At 39.9% G+C, this 15,824-nt stretch overlaps 10 protein-coding genes across 10 annotated transcripts; 7 read left to right on the forward strand and 3 right to left on the reverse strand.

The window, feature by feature from the left end:
• Positions 1–440: 440 nt before the first annotated feature.
• Positions 441–676, forward strand: JH06_1295 (hypothetical protein; the record flags this gene model as incomplete). The annotated part of the gene is made up of 2 exons (XM_014672980.1): positions 441–492; positions 513–676. 2 exons carry the CDS (start codon positions 441–443, stop codon positions 674–676), a joined length of 216 nt encoding a protein of 71 aa, XP_014528466.1.
• Positions 677–759: 83 nt separating this feature from the next.
• On the forward strand, positions 760–2,286 carry JH06_1296 (bystin; the record flags this gene model as incomplete). The annotated part of the gene is made up of 10 exons (XM_014672981.1): positions 760–816; positions 878–970; positions 1,003–1,167; positions 1,199–1,362; positions 1,392–1,455; positions 1,486–1,637; positions 1,668–1,758; positions 1,791–1,897; positions 1,929–2,070; positions 2,101–2,286. 10 exons carry the CDS (start codon positions 760–762, stop codon positions 2,284–2,286), a joined length of 1,221 nt encoding a protein of 406 aa, XP_014528467.1.
• Positions 2,287–2,398: 112 nt separating this feature from the next.
• On the reverse strand, positions 2,399–3,183 carry JH06_1297 (phytochrome-associated serine threonine protein phosphatase; the record flags this gene model as incomplete). Its single annotated transcript, XM_014672982.1, has 6 exons — positions 2,399–2,461; positions 2,492–2,590; positions 2,621–2,716; positions 2,746–2,955; positions 2,985–3,138; positions 3,161–3,183. 6 exons carry the CDS (start codon positions 3,181–3,183, stop codon positions 2,399–2,401), a joined length of 645 nt encoding a protein of 214 aa, XP_014528468.1.
• A 489-nt stretch (positions 3,184–3,672) lies between these two features.
• Positions 3,673–4,583, reverse strand: JH06_1298 (metallo-beta-lactamase family protein; the record flags this gene model as incomplete). Its single annotated transcript, XM_014672983.1, has 4 exons — positions 3,673–3,975; positions 4,006–4,274; positions 4,304–4,400; positions 4,449–4,583. 4 exons carry the CDS (start codon positions 4,581–4,583, stop codon positions 3,673–3,675), a joined length of 804 nt encoding a protein of 267 aa, XP_014528469.1.
• Positions 4,584–4,842: 259 nt separating this feature from the next.
• Positions 4,843–7,056, forward strand: JH06_1299 (hypothetical protein; the record flags this gene model as incomplete). Its single annotated transcript, XM_014672984.1, has 12 exons — positions 4,843–4,986; positions 5,017–5,142; positions 5,173–5,359; positions 5,392–5,443; positions 5,474–5,579; positions 5,610–5,857; positions 5,930–6,144; positions 6,176–6,235; positions 6,266–6,491; positions 6,552–6,695; positions 6,726–6,831; positions 6,862–7,056. 12 exons carry the CDS (start codon positions 4,843–4,845, stop codon positions 7,054–7,056), a joined length of 1,809 nt encoding a protein of 602 aa, XP_014528470.1.
• Positions 7,057–7,092: 36 nt separating this feature from the next.
• JH06_1300 (hypothetical protein) lies at positions 7,093–8,412 on the forward strand (the record flags this gene model as incomplete). The annotated part of the gene is made up of 1 exon (XM_014672985.1): positions 7,093–8,412. One exon carries the CDS (start codon positions 7,093–7,095, stop codon positions 8,410–8,412), a length of 1,320 nt encoding a protein of 439 aa, XP_014528471.1.
• A 134-nt stretch (positions 8,413–8,546) lies between these two features.
• On the forward strand, positions 8,547–9,149 carry JH06_1301 (hypothetical protein; the record flags this gene model as incomplete). Its single annotated transcript, XM_014672986.1, has 2 exons — positions 8,547–8,794; positions 8,825–9,149. 2 exons carry the CDS (start codon positions 8,547–8,549, stop codon positions 9,147–9,149), a joined length of 573 nt encoding a protein of 190 aa, XP_014528472.1.
• JH06_1302 (hypothetical protein) lies at positions 8,992–11,297 on the reverse strand (the record flags this gene model as incomplete). The annotated part of the gene is made up of 9 exons (XM_014672987.1): positions 8,992–9,314; positions 9,344–9,447; positions 9,478–9,748; positions 9,778–9,877; positions 9,908–10,117; positions 10,147–10,341; positions 10,372–10,537; positions 10,568–11,140; positions 11,173–11,297. The coding sequence occupies 9 exons, from the start codon at positions 11,295–11,297 to the stop codon at positions 8,992–8,994; spliced, it is 2,067 nt and encodes a 688-aa protein (XP_014528473.1).
• A 157-nt stretch (positions 11,298–11,454) lies between these two features.
• Positions 11,455–12,310, forward strand: JH06_1303 (endonuclease III-like protein 1; the record flags this gene model as incomplete). The annotated part of the gene is made up of 3 exons (XM_014672988.1): positions 11,455–11,519; positions 11,554–11,620; positions 11,651–12,310. 3 exons carry the CDS (start codon positions 11,455–11,457, stop codon positions 12,308–12,310), a joined length of 792 nt encoding a protein of 263 aa, XP_014528474.1.
• A 612-nt stretch (positions 12,311–12,922) lies between these two features.
• Positions 12,923–14,545, forward strand: JH06_1304 (hypothetical protein; the record flags this gene model as incomplete). The annotated part of the gene is made up of 7 exons (XM_014672989.1): positions 12,923–13,054; positions 13,089–13,238; positions 13,270–13,392; positions 13,424–13,525; positions 13,556–13,921; positions 13,952–14,131; positions 14,165–14,545. 7 exons carry the CDS (start codon positions 12,923–12,925, stop codon positions 14,543–14,545), a joined length of 1,434 nt encoding a protein of 477 aa, XP_014528475.1.
• Between the last annotated feature and the right edge of the window lie 1,279 nt (positions 14,546–15,824).

Consider the following 15,824-nt stretch of genomic DNA (forward strand, 5'->3'; position numbering starts at 1 on the left):
ATTCTTTCAACTGAGAGAGTTGTCCCTTCAACAAAGGAGTAGTATTCGGTTTAAAACTAGATGGCGAGAAGGCACGTGGTCAAACACACATTCTTTTTTCCAACTTTTGTTACAAATGATAGGTAAATGGATATTAGACATTTTCCTGAGGTATTTGAAAAGGCGAAGATCACAGTCAATACTGTCCTGAATGGGCCTATTATGGTGACAAAACAGTTTAAAGACGATCCTAGATTATACAATGTGGTTCTGAATGGATGGTGTCATGAAGGATACATCACATAAAGAAGGAAATGAGTTCTGGAAAATGCACTAATAGTTGTGTTCTATAAGAATTCAATTGATCACAAAGCAGTCTTCATGAATACGAAACCATCTGCAGCTGATACAATTTATGTTCAGGCACAAGTTGTAAATGATTTTAACACCAGGTTCGAGAAATGTGGGGTGTCGATCTAATACTTGTAGAATGGCGAGCGCATGCTTCGATATGTGTGTACATAATTTCCTAGTAAAGAATTTGGACGTTGAAGAGGAAACATGTGTTGATCGGTGTGCTTTCAAATACTTCAAGGTTCATCAAGAGATTAGCGGTGAAATGCATCAAGTGAAGGAAATGAATGAACTTCGAGAGCAAATGGCCAATCAACAAAACGAGGTGATGAGTCCACAATAAATAGGATAAGTATTGTTTGTTATTCCTACTACGTTTTTGCTTGTTTGAAATCAAAATCATCACAATAATCTCTTTCCAATCTCATGCCTAAGGAACACAGACGACGTAGACGTCAGCGACATGAACCATTGGGCGATCAGGTAGGTGTTGGGTGTTGTTGTTGATTTCTCGATTGATGCTGATAACCGCACTTACAAAGAGGTGAAAAAGCGAAATGAAAAGGAGATAAAGGAGGATGAGTACATTCCAGCGGATCTCTCCCGCAAGATCTTGAATATGGCTCACGAGCAGCAAGTTGTGGTTGAATTATTCTGAATAACGTATAGATGGAATTAAGTGACAACGAGGAAGCTGGAGAGGCAAATACGGAGAAAGACTTCCATTTTGTGGTTTCCAATATGAATGACGAGGATGATATGGTCGATTTAAGTTCTGATGAGGGAGAATCGGAGGAATTTATCAAGGATTACAAGATCAGTGTAGAGGATGACGTAGGATGTTGGAAGTGGAAATTCCGGATAGGAGGCATTAAAGATGTTCTTTGCACCGGATAATGGTGGACGAAGGACATTAGCAGATTTGATCACGCAAAAGATTGAGGAGAAGCAACAGAACGAGGAGGAATCCCATCAATTAGATCCAAAGGTAATTAAAGTGTATACATCGGTTGGAGGGATTCTTCATCAGTACAATTGATTGATGGATTTGATTCTAGTTATCGTTCTGGTAAGCTTCCGAAGGCTTTCAAGATTATTCCAAGTTTGAGTAATTGGGAGGAGGTGATGTTGGAATGGACAAGTGATGTGTAGATTTTGTGGATTACAGAGCCTGATAAGTGGTCTCCACAAGCTACCTTCGCAGCATCTCGCATTTTTGCTTCTAACATGAATTCAAAGGTTGTCCAGCGATTTTACAATACGATTCTACTCCCTGCTGTGATTGATGACATTCAGGCTCATAAGTACCAGTAAAGGATTCATGTGATCTTTAGGAAACTGAACTATCATTTGTATCAAGCTTTAAAAAAAGCAATGTATAAGCCAGCAGCATTCTTTAAGGGAATTCTTCTTCCTTTATGTGAGGTAGGAATGATGAAGATTAGTGATGTTGATAGGATGAATGCACGTTAAAAGAAGCTTTAATTGTGAGTTCGGTTATTGCCAAAGTATCAATTCCAATGGCACATAGTGCAGCTGCTTTGATGAAAATGACTCAATTACCGTGGGAATGAATATGATATTTGATTGGTTAGTTACTCAGGTGCAACTTCGTTATTTATGACTGTACTATTGAATAAGAAATACTCATTACCATATGTTCTGATTGATGCACTGGTTCAGTATTTTGCTGCATTTGAATCTGATAATCGTGAATTGCCTGTATTGTGGCAACAAGTGAGTATTGATAAAAAGAATGATATTTAGTCACTACTAACATTTGTTCAGAGGTATAAGATGGAACTGACAGCAGAACAAAAGGAAGCCTTAAAGCCAGTGTTGAAGAACCATTTCCATTATCAAATCACACCTGAGATTCGACGAGAGTTATTCTCAACAGCAAATCGTGGTGAAATGGATACTGTTTGCAGTGTTTGTTTGAAGAAAGGATGATGAAGTGATAAGGAGATGGATTGTTGTGTTGTTTGAATGAACAGTTATGATAGTTTGTTCATTCTGTATCATGAATAACACTTCTATCAACAAACAATTTAAGATAGATATCCTAGAAACTGAAGAAGGGAAACGAAGAACCTGATTGACTCTCCTTCTGTTGTTTTTCCTTATTCTACTTCTCACTCCAACATCTCATTCTCACTTCCTTAAAGATCAACATTGTCCGATTCAATCCTTCATCCAGTTGGAGAATCGAAGCAACATTATCACATCGATAGCAATAGTTAGGAGCTGACCAAACCTTCCATTCATTCAATCACACACTCCTTACTGTAATTAGATTCTTCTTTGAAAACATATACTCAAATCCCTGTTGAACCATTTGATGAGCTCGACATATCAATTCCAATCCATTCACTTCGTTAAACTACACTCCAGTCATGATCGTATCCATACCACATTCACTGGATCTTCACCAAACAGGTATCCAGCTCCTCGTGGACTCTGCTGAAATCCATCCACATTGTCAGGATCCGACCACAACAGATCACTGTAACATCCTGTTGGAGGAACCTCTTGTAGGCGATTCAGTGTACGTATTTGATCGATTGTAGCGATATCTGGAGACAAACCGCCATGAATACAGAGAACACGATTATCGACCAACTAGAATTCATCTCTATCTATTCTCATACAGCTGCAATACCCAAATAATCGAACACATCGGTACACCACACCCATGGTTCTGTTGAATCATACTTTTGTATAATTTCCGCATAGAAACCATAAATACGTGTAATTTCTCGACATTCATGGTTTCCACGCAGAAGAGTGATTCGATCGGGATAACTAGATTGGATATCCAAATTACCTGTACCAAAGCTTCAAACTCATCAATAACTGAAATGTGGCACAAGAATTATACCCACGATCCACATAATCACCCTTCCATCAAGCCATACACACATATGTACCATGAAAATATAACTTGTCTCCGGGATATCACCTCCTGTTGAAAATAGTTCCAACAAGTCACTATATTGACCATGAATGTCACCACATATCTAGGAGGTCATTTCTGAAAGGTGATTATTTACATTTACGGGACTGTGAACCGGTTGGACAGTATTCTCTTCAATCAGAATCTCTTTCACCTAAGACATCGAATATGCTACAGGTACCTACACTTTCGCATAATTGCTGCAACATGGCCATAGGCAAAAGCTCATGTTCTCTGATGTATTGAAGGAATTCCATCTATGACCCATCAACATTTTATCCCATGTTTCTTACAGTTCGAATGTTTTTATCCTTCTTTGAAGAGTCTTTGACTTGAAAATCATTGGGGGTTTCGTTAAGATAAAACGGTCACTTGGATATGACTCAACAAACAAACGAAATAGAAGCTTTTCTTCCAACAATGGGATTCAACAAAGCCTCCGTGGCAATATTCGTAAACTGACCATGTCCAGGTAATACCATCGTTTCTTTGGGTAAAACGAAGAGTTTCGATTTGATAGATTCTTTCAACTGATCCTCTGTACAAGTAAGTCCCAGCTTTTTCGATTCTTCATGGTCGCAACTCCCAATCGCATTACACAACAATGTATCTCCCGAGAACAAGAAATTACCAAAATGATAGCACATGGAACCAGGAGTGTGACCTGGAGTGAGGAGTGCAGTTCCCTAGGGATTACAAGAACGACACAATTCAACCTTGTGTCCAGCAACCTCAATTTGATCTCCATCTTTGATTTTGTTTAGTTCCATTTCATCCTCATTTAAAACACGATTTGCTTTGAGGAAGGGAAGATCTAACTCACTCACAATGATAGGAATCGATCCAAAATTCTGGATAATTTCACCAATAGAAGCAACATGGTTCAAATGACCATGGGTTAAGATGATCTGGCTAATGTTCGTCTGACATTTCTCAATAGCACGCAACAGCTTGTATCCATCCAGTCCAGGGTCAATTATGGCACCTAGAATCAAGCACTCTTCTAATCCTTACCATCACACACTTCACTATCATACAGAATGTATGCATTCTCTCTGGTCTTTCCATTGGGAACAACCGTAATCTTTAAGATACGTTCTGCTTCGTTTTCCTACATAATGAGGTGGATTGAATTCTAGATACTTCTATTTGATTAGACAACACGAGTATACATACCAGTAGTGTTAGGCTTCTCTTGCTCTGATGTACTAGCCCATCGCACAAATGAGTGTGTTGCTGTGGCAACTTTGGGCGATAGATTGCAGAGTCGTCGAATACACACAAGAGCACTCATTGCAGAGAATAGAAGTGACAAGGATGTAATAGCACCCTAACAAATACAAGATAGGCTATGAATGCTGATTCTAAGTAAAGCGAGTGATGGATTCACCATGGCTTAACTTCCTATGGATTCGTGTTCTGAATTGGGAATAAAAGATTGTATAGGCGTAATTCGTCATAAATAACCCTATTTTGTATAGTGTTCGTACGGACTCAAATTGACCATATTTCTGCCAATTCTAGTCTTTGAAAGAAGTGCATACTTTTCTCGAATGAGTGACCCGTCGGCTTCTGTTGAACCTGTTGAAGTGAAAAAGAGTAGTATTGACGAAGAGTGGTTAAGTCAAGATTGCCTTCGAAGACTGAAGGAAAAACTACAGGTTTCTCTTAAGCAGGCATTCCGAAAACTTGCAAAGGTATTATTTGGATTGTTCTCTGATGTGAAGAAAGTGTGTACTCACCCAAAGAGAACTCTTGTCATTTATTTTATTGTGCTGCTTATTTCTCTTTTGGGATTCTTGCGTCTAAACGACTTGAAGAACAATGATATAGCCGATTTGTTTACTCCTTCTGTTTGTTTTTTTGGTGTCTATTATTTCTAGAATAGCGAAAGTCATACAGAAAAGGAAACCTACGAAGAATACTTCACTCCTTCCGATGACAGCTTTAATATTATTGCCGTTCCTGTTCGCAAGGGGAACATTTTTTCCGACAATGATGCTTTGCTAGAGTTGCTTGACTTGGAGAAGAGTCTTATGGATATCACTGTAGAAGGAAAACACTATGAAGGTATTTGAAAAATACACACGTACTATTTGTAGATTTCTGCCAAAAGCTTTCAGATGACAGTTGTCTGCATTTTAGTCCATTCATGTTTGTATAGGAGGGAACAGTAATATCAAGGTATTTCGATTGGAATTCGGAGACAGTTAAACTAACTGGTGATAAAGTAGAAAAGATTTGTACAAGCGAGATGAATTATGTTCCATTCTTGTATGTGTTTGGTTCGGTTGGTTTAATGCTAATTTGTTATTTTTAGTGTGGTACAGTTAACATTACGACATGTCAGGATGAGAATATGGGAATTACCAAAGCAAGTGCAATGTCGATCGTATTTGGATTGGACTATCAAATATTGAATGAAACAATTCCTCACCAATGGATTGATGAAGCTGAAGCCAAAATGGAAGACATTCAACAGAATTCCAAATATTGGGAGTATTATTACACTTCTTCTTACGGACTGTCCAATGAAGTAGAACGAGGTACACTAACCACTATGACAAAGTTAGTGGTTAGTATTATCCTTGTGATAATCATGCTGATTTTTGCATTCCATGAAGATAGCTATAGAGTTAGTATCCAACTTGCTCTGTTAGCAATGGGATGTGTTTTAATCGCTGCTGTGATGGGTTTGGGCTTCTCATTGTTGGTAGGTCTCCCATGGACTACGATTACTCCTGTGATTGTGTTTCTGGCTATTGGCTTGGGTGTTGATAACATGGTGTTGTTAACAATTTTGGTGTATCGTGGTGATAAGAATCATTCCCTTCAACATCGCATTGTTCATGCTGGTAAGTGTTTGTAGGAATGAATAAGAGGTAGCTGGTGAAGCAGCATTGTTCAATACACTCTCAACACTAACAACAGTGTTAGCTTTCTTGAGTAGTGGAGTATGAGATTGATGATGTGTAGTGGGAGTCAACAGTTCGTTCAAAGGCATTCGCACATTCTGCTTATCTTCTGCTCTCGTTATGACATGTGTCTTTATGAGTTCATTCACTTGTTATTTGGCTACTCTATCCTTGATTCTTGCTAAGCAAGAAGCAAAAGATGCAGGAAAGAAGAAGAAACGACATCACAAACGAAGAGTTGAATCTGATGAAGAAGTGGACAATGGAGCCCTAACCAAGTTGTATCGGTATGTGATGATGATTGAATGTGATTGAATTTGATTTCTCTGTTCGATTCTTACCAATAGTGACTATATCTCAAAGATTTATCTTCATGGTTGGTCACGTATTCTTGTGTTCCTTCTCTTCGTTGCTCTCATTGCATTCAGTGCATATAAGGTTACTACAATTCAACAGGGTATTGTTCCTGAAGATGCTGTGGCTGAAGACAGGTAACTGAAATATTTAGTTTTCATGATTAGCTTTGTAACAGCTTATCTGGGTGCAGCAAGGAAACATTTCCAAGAGAAAGTAGCAGAGTTGAATGTGATCTTTTATGACTCTCAGTTCACACGAAGTACACGACGCGTAGATTCCCATTGATTTACTAAGTCACAGGAAATCATTTCGAAAGTGATTAACGATGTGAAAGACGTCCCATATGTGATGAGTACATATGAAAACCCGTGGGAAACATTCGATTCGTATTTGGAGAATCGTGATGTGGCACCAGCTGAAGCTTCAGGAGTCATGTTCTATTACTACTTACTGGATTGTTTGAATGCATGTCTATTGAACTCAAATCACATTTAGTCAAACAAACGTATTGCTGAACACATTTCAATTAACATGTCCAATTATCAAATCCCAGCTTCTAAAGTGCGTTTCAGTATCGATCCAGTTGCTGTATCCGATCTGGAAGTTGGTGAAGCAACCTTACTTGGAATGAGAGATGTCTTACAAAACTTTACAGATCAATATGGTCCTTTCATTAGTATGACTTCGTATAGTAGTATGTATCCTTACTATGAAATGGTTGGGATCACATTCAATGAAACTGTCATCAATTTGTTAACATCTGCCCTTGCTGTGATGATTGTCCTGTTTTTGTTATTACCTCCTGGACCATCATTCTTAGCAGTCATATCAGTATTGTTGGCTGACGTATGTATCCTGGCTTGGATTCCTCTGACTGGTCTCAATCTGAATGCAATCACGAGTACGTGCATGGTAATGAGTGTGGGAATTGCTGTGGATTTCTCATCTCATGTTACTCATGCCTTTGTGGAGACGGATGGTAAAGGCAAGACAGGCGGAGAACGTGCTTCTCTTGCTGTGACTCGTATGGGTCGTTCTCTGACAACTTCAGCATTTACGACATTCCTTTCTGTCTTCATGCTGTCTACAGTGAATGTGCCATCAAATCGAACCTTCTTCACAATGATGACTGGAGTGGTGATCTACGGAATGGCCTTTGGTCTCCTCTTTCTTCCCATTCTTCTGTCCTTCTTCAATCCAAAGTATGTGGAGCCTGTGGAGTTAAATTCACCTATGACACCTCTTCCTCCTGGTGAAGAAGCAGTGTTGCTTGAAAAAACACGGAGTCGTGGAGTCAGGCGTCATCATCGACATACGAAGCAAGAGAATGTGAAGGACAAAGAACGTTTGAAAGGAGAGGTTATTGTGAAGAGTGAGAGTGAGAATGAAGGAGTTGTGAAGAGTGAGAGTAAGAAGGCTATGAAGCATGAAGAGCCTGTGGCTGAGGCGATAAGTGACAGTTCTTCAGATTTTGAAGACGCTCGCAGCTATGATAGCTCTGGAAGCAAATTATTGCGTGAAGTGGAGATGGTGGCTTTGGATCCCCTTCCTGTCGATGAAGCGAGTGTGGAGTACCAGTCAAGCGACCTACGAGAGACGTCTGAGGTACGACTTGTTCCAGAGACAAAAGAGTCTGTCAAGAACACATCTGTTGTCAGTACATCCACCTCCATTAAGAGAGTGGATCCTTCTGCGCTGAAGAAGTTCCATAGGCCACGTGATATTGTGAAACAGGAAGCCATTAGCGATGGTGATAGCGAAGATGAACCTGAACCTGAGCCACCGAAAGATAGTGTTTCGGAGTCAAATTCTAAGGAGGGATTGTGGAGTCTTGTACGTAGTTTCTTATAATGTATTGATTTGTTTGTGAAATCACATTGCTGGCTATTTTCCATGGTTTTTTTATGAATGTCAGAAAACAAGACGAATTCTTCACTTCCTAAATCCATCACTCTCTCTTTATCTGCTTAGACAATTATCCTACTATGAGTGTAACAGGAAAGAGAATCATTGGAATGCCAACTTTACTTCTTTATGAGGCAGAAGGATGTACTGTGCTGATTCAAACAAGAGATGGTTCACTCTATCGTGGACGTATTGAAGAAGTTGAAGACAACTGGAATATTCACATGTCTAATGTTGTGATGAAGACGCGAGGATCGAAGGACGAATCTCCTTTTAAACGGCTATTCATCCGAGGGGCGAATATTTCATTTATTGTAATTCCTGATATGTAGTTATTGAAAATGGTGATGAAACATAGGTTTAAGAATTCTCCAATGTTCCAGCGAGTACTGGACTTCAAGAAGGGAATCACAGCACCTAAAGTTGTAATGGACAATTCTCAGCGAGCAATGGCATTGACGGTATGTTGTGGTATGTCTTATTCATTGAATAGAAGTAGTTCTCTGTTTCTTTTCAAACAATATACTAAAAGTGACACTTATCCCATTTATATTCCTGACGCTTCTTCCGTGCATCGCTGCTATCTAGAGCCCATCCAACCTTCAATTCCTTTCCATTCACCACAGCTCCTGAAAGGAGCGAAAATGACATCGAAGCTAATTGATGGGAATCAAATTCGATAAAGCAATATCCCGCTGACGTTGTCAAAATTCCGGGCGAAGGAACATCTTGGAGTTCAATTTGAAGGTGAGGGCGGAGAATACTGTTTAGTGCAGCTGACACCTCATCGCCTGTAATTCCTTTATCGATGTTACCCACAAATAATGTTCGCTTGTTCTCAGCCGGTTCTTTCATTGAGAGAATACATCAATCGTACCCGTACGACATAGCAAATTACGAATCTGAACACCAAAAATACGCATCGCAGGAATCAGAGCGCGTTCTCGCGCTGCTTTATCTTCAAAATGAACGAATCCATAACTATGAATAATCCCCGTGGAAATGAATCACATCTTGCTTTCAGTGCTAGTCTGTCGGATCTTCGCAACTTTCTTTTCCTTCTCTTCATTCGGCGATGAGTAATCCAAAATCTCCACTTTATTCACTGTTCCACAATTCCGGAAAGCGCGAGCCAATTCTTCCGCTGTAATGCCTTGAGGCAAATTGTGGACAAACACTTGATACAATGAAGTAGAAACAGGAAGGGGATAAGGCGTATTGGAAGAAAATGTCAGAACTTTGCGTTTCTTCTTCATAGATGCTTTCATTAACTCATTCACATCTATTTGACACCATCTTATCCTATCCTACCAACATCAGGACGTGAATACAAACTAACTGCCTTCACAGTCAGCACAGGTTTTTTCATTCGTCGAACATGTTCCAATGTTGGAATTGTTAGTAATGCAGCCTACAAGTCAATCTCATCATGTACTTCAACATATTGTTCTAAAGAAGGTTGAACAAGGTATGCAGAACGACCACACAACTGACAAACATCACGAATGAAGATTTGTCGATCCGTTTCAGTCATACCAGAATTCTGGAATTCACTTAATCGGTTCAATAAAATGGAATGTTGGTTATCATCTAATAGAGTTGATAATCGGAATGCCAATAATAGAGCCCCTTTTTCTTGTTCTGCATTACTCTGATGTGGATTCTCATGTTCATTCTTACTCGGATATTCGTCTTACTGTGGTAGCGACATTTGTTATATGCACAAATCAGTGTGTGCCGTTCTGCATCTCTGCGACGTACTTCTGGGCCTTGAACCGCACTGATCGAAATCAGGGGAAATTCTGTCAATCCCTTCACAACCCATTCAATCAATGCCAACAGATCTCCACTATGTTCGTTGAACTTCAAGATCGTCTACGATATAGAGAGAAAAGTGATGCCTACTCCAATTCGATTGAGGAATTGAGCGAGGGAGGAAGCTTTCCTTGGTGACTCGGCAAACTGATTGAAATAGGCGTACAATCGATTGGACTCTTCATCGCTCACATAACTCTCGATGCAATCCCGAACCACATTCACTCGCCATTGAAAGCCATCGTATTGGACATTTCTAGAGATGAGGAAGTGAAGCAATTGTCACTCCCAATCACGGAAGAACTTCTCAGTCACTTTGGTTAAGGCATCCACTTGGAGTTGAACTTCCTTTTTTTCTTCTCCAGCTTCAGGAAACTCGGTACCATTGAAATAGGACTCAATCCACGGCAAAAGAGAAGGTGAGACTTCATCAAGTCCTTTATCGAGATTTCGAAGCAATTTGTACAGAGCCTGACGATCAATAGGTGAAGGAAGCATAATAAACTTTTGCAACTCCCGATAACTATGGGTGGAGAGAAGAACAATCTCATACACAAACTTCTGCTTTCGATAGCTCAGCAAATCGTGAATTCGATCAGCTAAGATATCTGCGCGTTCATTCTCGATGACACCTTCATCTGTATTGAATTCCTTCCAACGATCGCTATCTTGAAAGCTCGAAATCTTCTTTCGAAAATCTTCCAACGACATTGGTCGCAGACCAACATCATTACCGTTTATACTCAGATTCGGCGGAGTGATTGGAACTGCATAAAGCTCGGGTCGCTGTTCCTCCGGTTCATCTACCAATTCTCCTGGAAGTGTGGTTGAAGCGGCTTTTGGAAGAAGCTCTGTAAATCTATTGCTAATATATTCTACATGATTTCTTACCTTCGATAAAAGGGTTTAGAAGGAAACAGAGGGAGATGATGCGAGGAAGAGGTAATAGACCGAGAAAAGGACGAATTCCTATAGAGTCGCAACAAGGAATGAAAATCCGGATGTTGCTTCCACATTAGGAGAATTGTTTGAGTTCTTGTGGACGTGGAAAATTCGAGTCTATGAGCCATGTTCCGAACAGTTCGTTTGGCTAAAGATCTTTGGCGTCACTCATTTGTTCATCGGTCGTTTTCTCTTATCCTATCTACCGTTACCGAGCGTACAAACTTATCGATGAGCCGAACAAAACGAGATACCCCTTCTTCTTCGAAGGTGGAAACAAATGAAGAGGAGCTTAAGTATGGGTTGGAGCTGATGAGGTGAGGTTTGTAGAAAGGAGGTAAAAGAGAAGAAGACAAAGACTACTCCCATTCCTAAGAACTTTGAAAAGGAATATGAAGTTGTGGAATTCGGATGGAATAATTTGTAGTTAATCCAAGAGATGCGAAAGGCGCGGGACGCTCCAGTCGATTCAAATGGTTCGGAATGCTGTCCCGATCCAAAGGCAGAACCGAAGCTCTATCGCTATCAGACATTGATAGGTTTGATGCTTTCGTCGCAAACAAAGGATGAAGTGACTATGGCAGCCGTATTGCGTCTTCGAAAGTATGGTTTGACGCCTGAACATATCCGTGAAACTTCAGAGGAGAAACTCCAATCACTAATCAAACCTGTCGGATTCTATCGGCGTAAAGCTAAATATATTAAGGATACTACGGAGATTGTGATTAATCAGTACGATGGTGACATTCCTGCAACTATTGAAGAGTTAGTCAAATTCCCGGGTGTTGGTCCAAAAATGGGCTATTTAGTACTGAAGGTGGCTTGGAATAAGGTTGACGGAATCGCTGTGGATGTTCATGTGCATCGTATTGCGAATCGCTTACAGTGGGCGAAGGCAGAGACACCTGAGAAAACACGGGAACAACTTGAAGCATGGATGCCAAAGAAATATTGGTTTGATGTGAATTTGTTGCTTGTGGGGTTTGGACAGCAGATTTGTAAGAGCAAACCTAAGTGTGACCAGTGTAAATTGACAAAGATGTGTCCGTATTTTGCAGAAAACAATACAGATATTGAAGATTTGTGATGTGTTTGTGAATAAACAAGGGAAGATAACAGTAGAGAGGAAACTTTGTGAGAAGCAGACAGAACCGTTGGATATCTAAATAACAGAACGATAGGAATGAATACGTTCCCAAACAAGAAATGCGACAGGGTTCCCCATTCCACTGACAACACAAAGCCAATGCACCTACAAAAACGTCGCATGTACTACAAATGAAAAACAGAATGCTCCAATACTCAAGTTGGACTTGAAGAATGAGATAGGTATCTTTGAATGCAACAATAGAAAATTGGTGTTTGGCAGATCCAATTCCACCAAATACATAGTTCAGTGATGAAGACTATCAATAACACTAAACATACATGGAAACAAGAATTTGGTAGATTAGTGGTCCTGTAGATATGTCACTAGGTCGAAAACCTTCACTAGGAATAATGGAATACAAGAGATTCCTACAACTGTAGAACGAGATAAACATGATCTGGTATGAAGGTTGCTTGAAGGGTTGTCGTTTGTCCATTGGACATTTGGAGTTGCGGCAGTTGCGGTTCCCATTCGGTCTTCGGATCCCCAGACAGTTTCGCCCCAATTGCGCCGCAACAACCGAACGAACAATCTTCATCAATATCGAGGATGGCGGATATTAATGTAGTGAGTCACTATGCAAATCCTTCGTTTAATGCAGAGAAGGAGGCACTCGATTATTTTTCAAGGGAGACAGTAGATTTGTACCGAGGATACAGTCATCAATTGGAACAATTGAAAGTGTGAAATGAATGGGATGTAGTTATATTTATAGTATGAAACGGAGACTTCGTTAAAGGAAAGCGTTTTTGACCATTACAATGAGTTCATCGGATTTTCGAAGGAAATTCAGAAGATGGACGACTCTATGGAGCAGTTAAGAAGAAATCTGAACCAAACATACACGGTGCTGGATAGTTTGAAAGTAGAAATAGTTTGAATGGACCAATATTTAGGATGCTTCGTTGACAGTAGATGATTCTCTGATCCATCGGGATCATTCAAATGCCTACGTTATTCCCGAAAATCTTGCTTGGATAAAGACAGTGTGCGATGATATCGATTTGTTTATTTTCCAAGTAATTCGTATATGCATGTTCTTACATACAGAGACGCTTTTCAGAAGCAGTTGAATTGTGTATTCGAGCTCAAAACGACTTAGCAAGTGCAGATATTGCTTCAAATCCTCTTCTTCTCGATTTGTCAACAAATGTACCTCTATTCTCCATTTATCATCCTTAGCTCACTAATAAATCTGAAACACTGATTTCCAAATTAGTCGATGAACTATTCGCACCAGATGTGAATCGAGCAGATCGGCGTCGACTGTGTCGATTACTAGCAGGTCTTGGTTATGAGGAACAAGCACGTTTACTCTATTTGGAGCGTACCAGTGATGAGATTGCCAATCATCATCGCTTTGTCAAACCGTGCGGAGACATTCCATCACTTATTTCAGGGCTTTCTGAACAATTCTTTGAATGTGTTCAAGACGCCGCTGTAAATTTCGATCTGTTGTTTTGTAAGAATGATCCAAGTCTGTTTGCTCTGTTCCTTGCTTGGGCGTCTAAGGAGATCAATCAGTTTGTAACACAAGCAAGTGCTTATGTGAGTATAACTGAATTGATTGAGACATAGGCGCATGGTGAAGAAGCAGGAATGGATCTGAATTCATTTGAATGTCTGGCAGGTTGTGTGGTTCCTTTGATACGAGGTTCATCTCTCCTGTGTGATGTTGGTTGTGATCTTGAATGCTATGTGATACGAGTTATAGGAGAGACCATGCAGCAATCTGTGATTGATGTAATGAGTCATATTGTTGTAAACATTCCAATCATTGTTTCTCCATAGATGTCGTTGCGCCAACTTCCACCTCCAATTGCTGACAAACAGTCGATCACATATCGATCAGACCTTGGTATTGAGAAACGTACTGTGTCAAATCACTGTGCCTCAGTCTATAATTTGCTCGGACCACTGATCACATCAGTCTCACCATTACTAACTTCTTCACTTGTTGGTTACTTGATAGGAGGTTTGGAACAAGGTCTTACAGCCATCACAGCCATTGAAGGACGTATTTATCGAGATTGGGTTCAACAGTCTGATCACAAGGTGTGTGTTCTCTCTTCACTCTTATTCTCAGATCAGCATCATTCTCTCGGATCTCTATTTCTTCTCACTCGATCTGCTTCCTCTTCTTCACAACAAATTCTGTCTTCGGTTGCCTGAGGTCACTCGTTCCATTGCTCGTATTCTGGAACAATTCAAATCTCTCATGACATCCTGCACTATTCTGCTCTTACAGGAAATCTGTACTGATGCTCTCAAGGTTATGCAATTTAGGCCTTCTTTTTACATATCCATTTATTCCCTATTTTTGCATTCCTTTATTCCACGCTACTATGACCGAAAATGTGATATCCCCTCAGATTGGTACAATAACCGCGGTGAAGCGTCTTTTGTATGTATTACGTCAATGTGAGAAGATCATGTCTCCAATATCATTCAATATGATGAAAAAAGCCTTGTTTTCGGTATTCCAGAAATCATGGATATTATGATTAGTCGTTCTATGCACTATTGTTGAAGAATCAGGAATGGTCAACTATCAAAGTGAATGAAGTGAGTGTGATGAATTGGATTGAGAGAGTAGTTCTCTGAGGCAGGGCTATACGCTCTGGTGTTAGATTTGCGATTTATTCAGGAATTTGCTCCTTCAAGTGTCCGTGAGGCGTGTGATCGTGTTATTACGAAAGGAAAGGAGCTGACTGAAGGAGTTGAGATTCCGAATGAGAAGTGGATTCTGAAGAATATGAGTGAAGGATTGAAACAGTGTCGTAATTGATGTGTTTGTTGATAATATCATTGTGATTAAAGGAAGAGGATGTAGTGTTGATTGTTATGACATCAGCAGGAATGTGAGGATAAGAATGTGTTGTTGAAAAGGGTTAGTGAAAGAAAGAAAACAAGAACGGTCATATCTAGTGGAAAGCGCCCTAACCCGTCTGATCTAGGAAGCTAAGTCATTACGAGTTGAGTTAGTACCAGTGTGGGGGACCCGCTGAGAAGTCTCAATGCTGTTCTTTTCTCTTTCATTTGAATCAGTATCAGATCTATATTCATGTTAAACTAAATGGTAACGAAAAATGGAGAGAATTCATATGACTGGATTGAACACCAATTACTGGATATGGAACAAAGGGTTATTAAAGTAGCATTGTCATTTTAAATGTTCGAAAGAGTAATAGAGAGAAAGCAAGTGGAAAGATAGGTGGTAGATGGATGAAGAAGTGTGGTGGATCTGATGTGAACAAATTGTATCATTTGAGTGAATTATCAGATGATAAGCTAGATGAATTGGAAAGTGTGATGAACAGCATCATTGTATTTGAACAAACGAAGGTATTACACATAAGAACTTCGGCTTCGAATAAACGATTCAAGAGCAACAGCATCTACATCTTATCTCCAAATGTTAATCAGACTCGTTGCATTCAATTCATAAACA

The sequence above is a fragment of the Blastocystis sp. subtype 4 genome, assembly GCF_000743755.1.
Source record: "Blastocystis sp. subtype 4 strain WR1 chromosome Unknown seqid_0064, whole genome shotgun sequence".
NCBI classification, from domain to species: domain Eukaryota; class Bigyra; order Opalinata; family Blastocystidae; genus Blastocystis; species Blastocystis sp. subtype 4.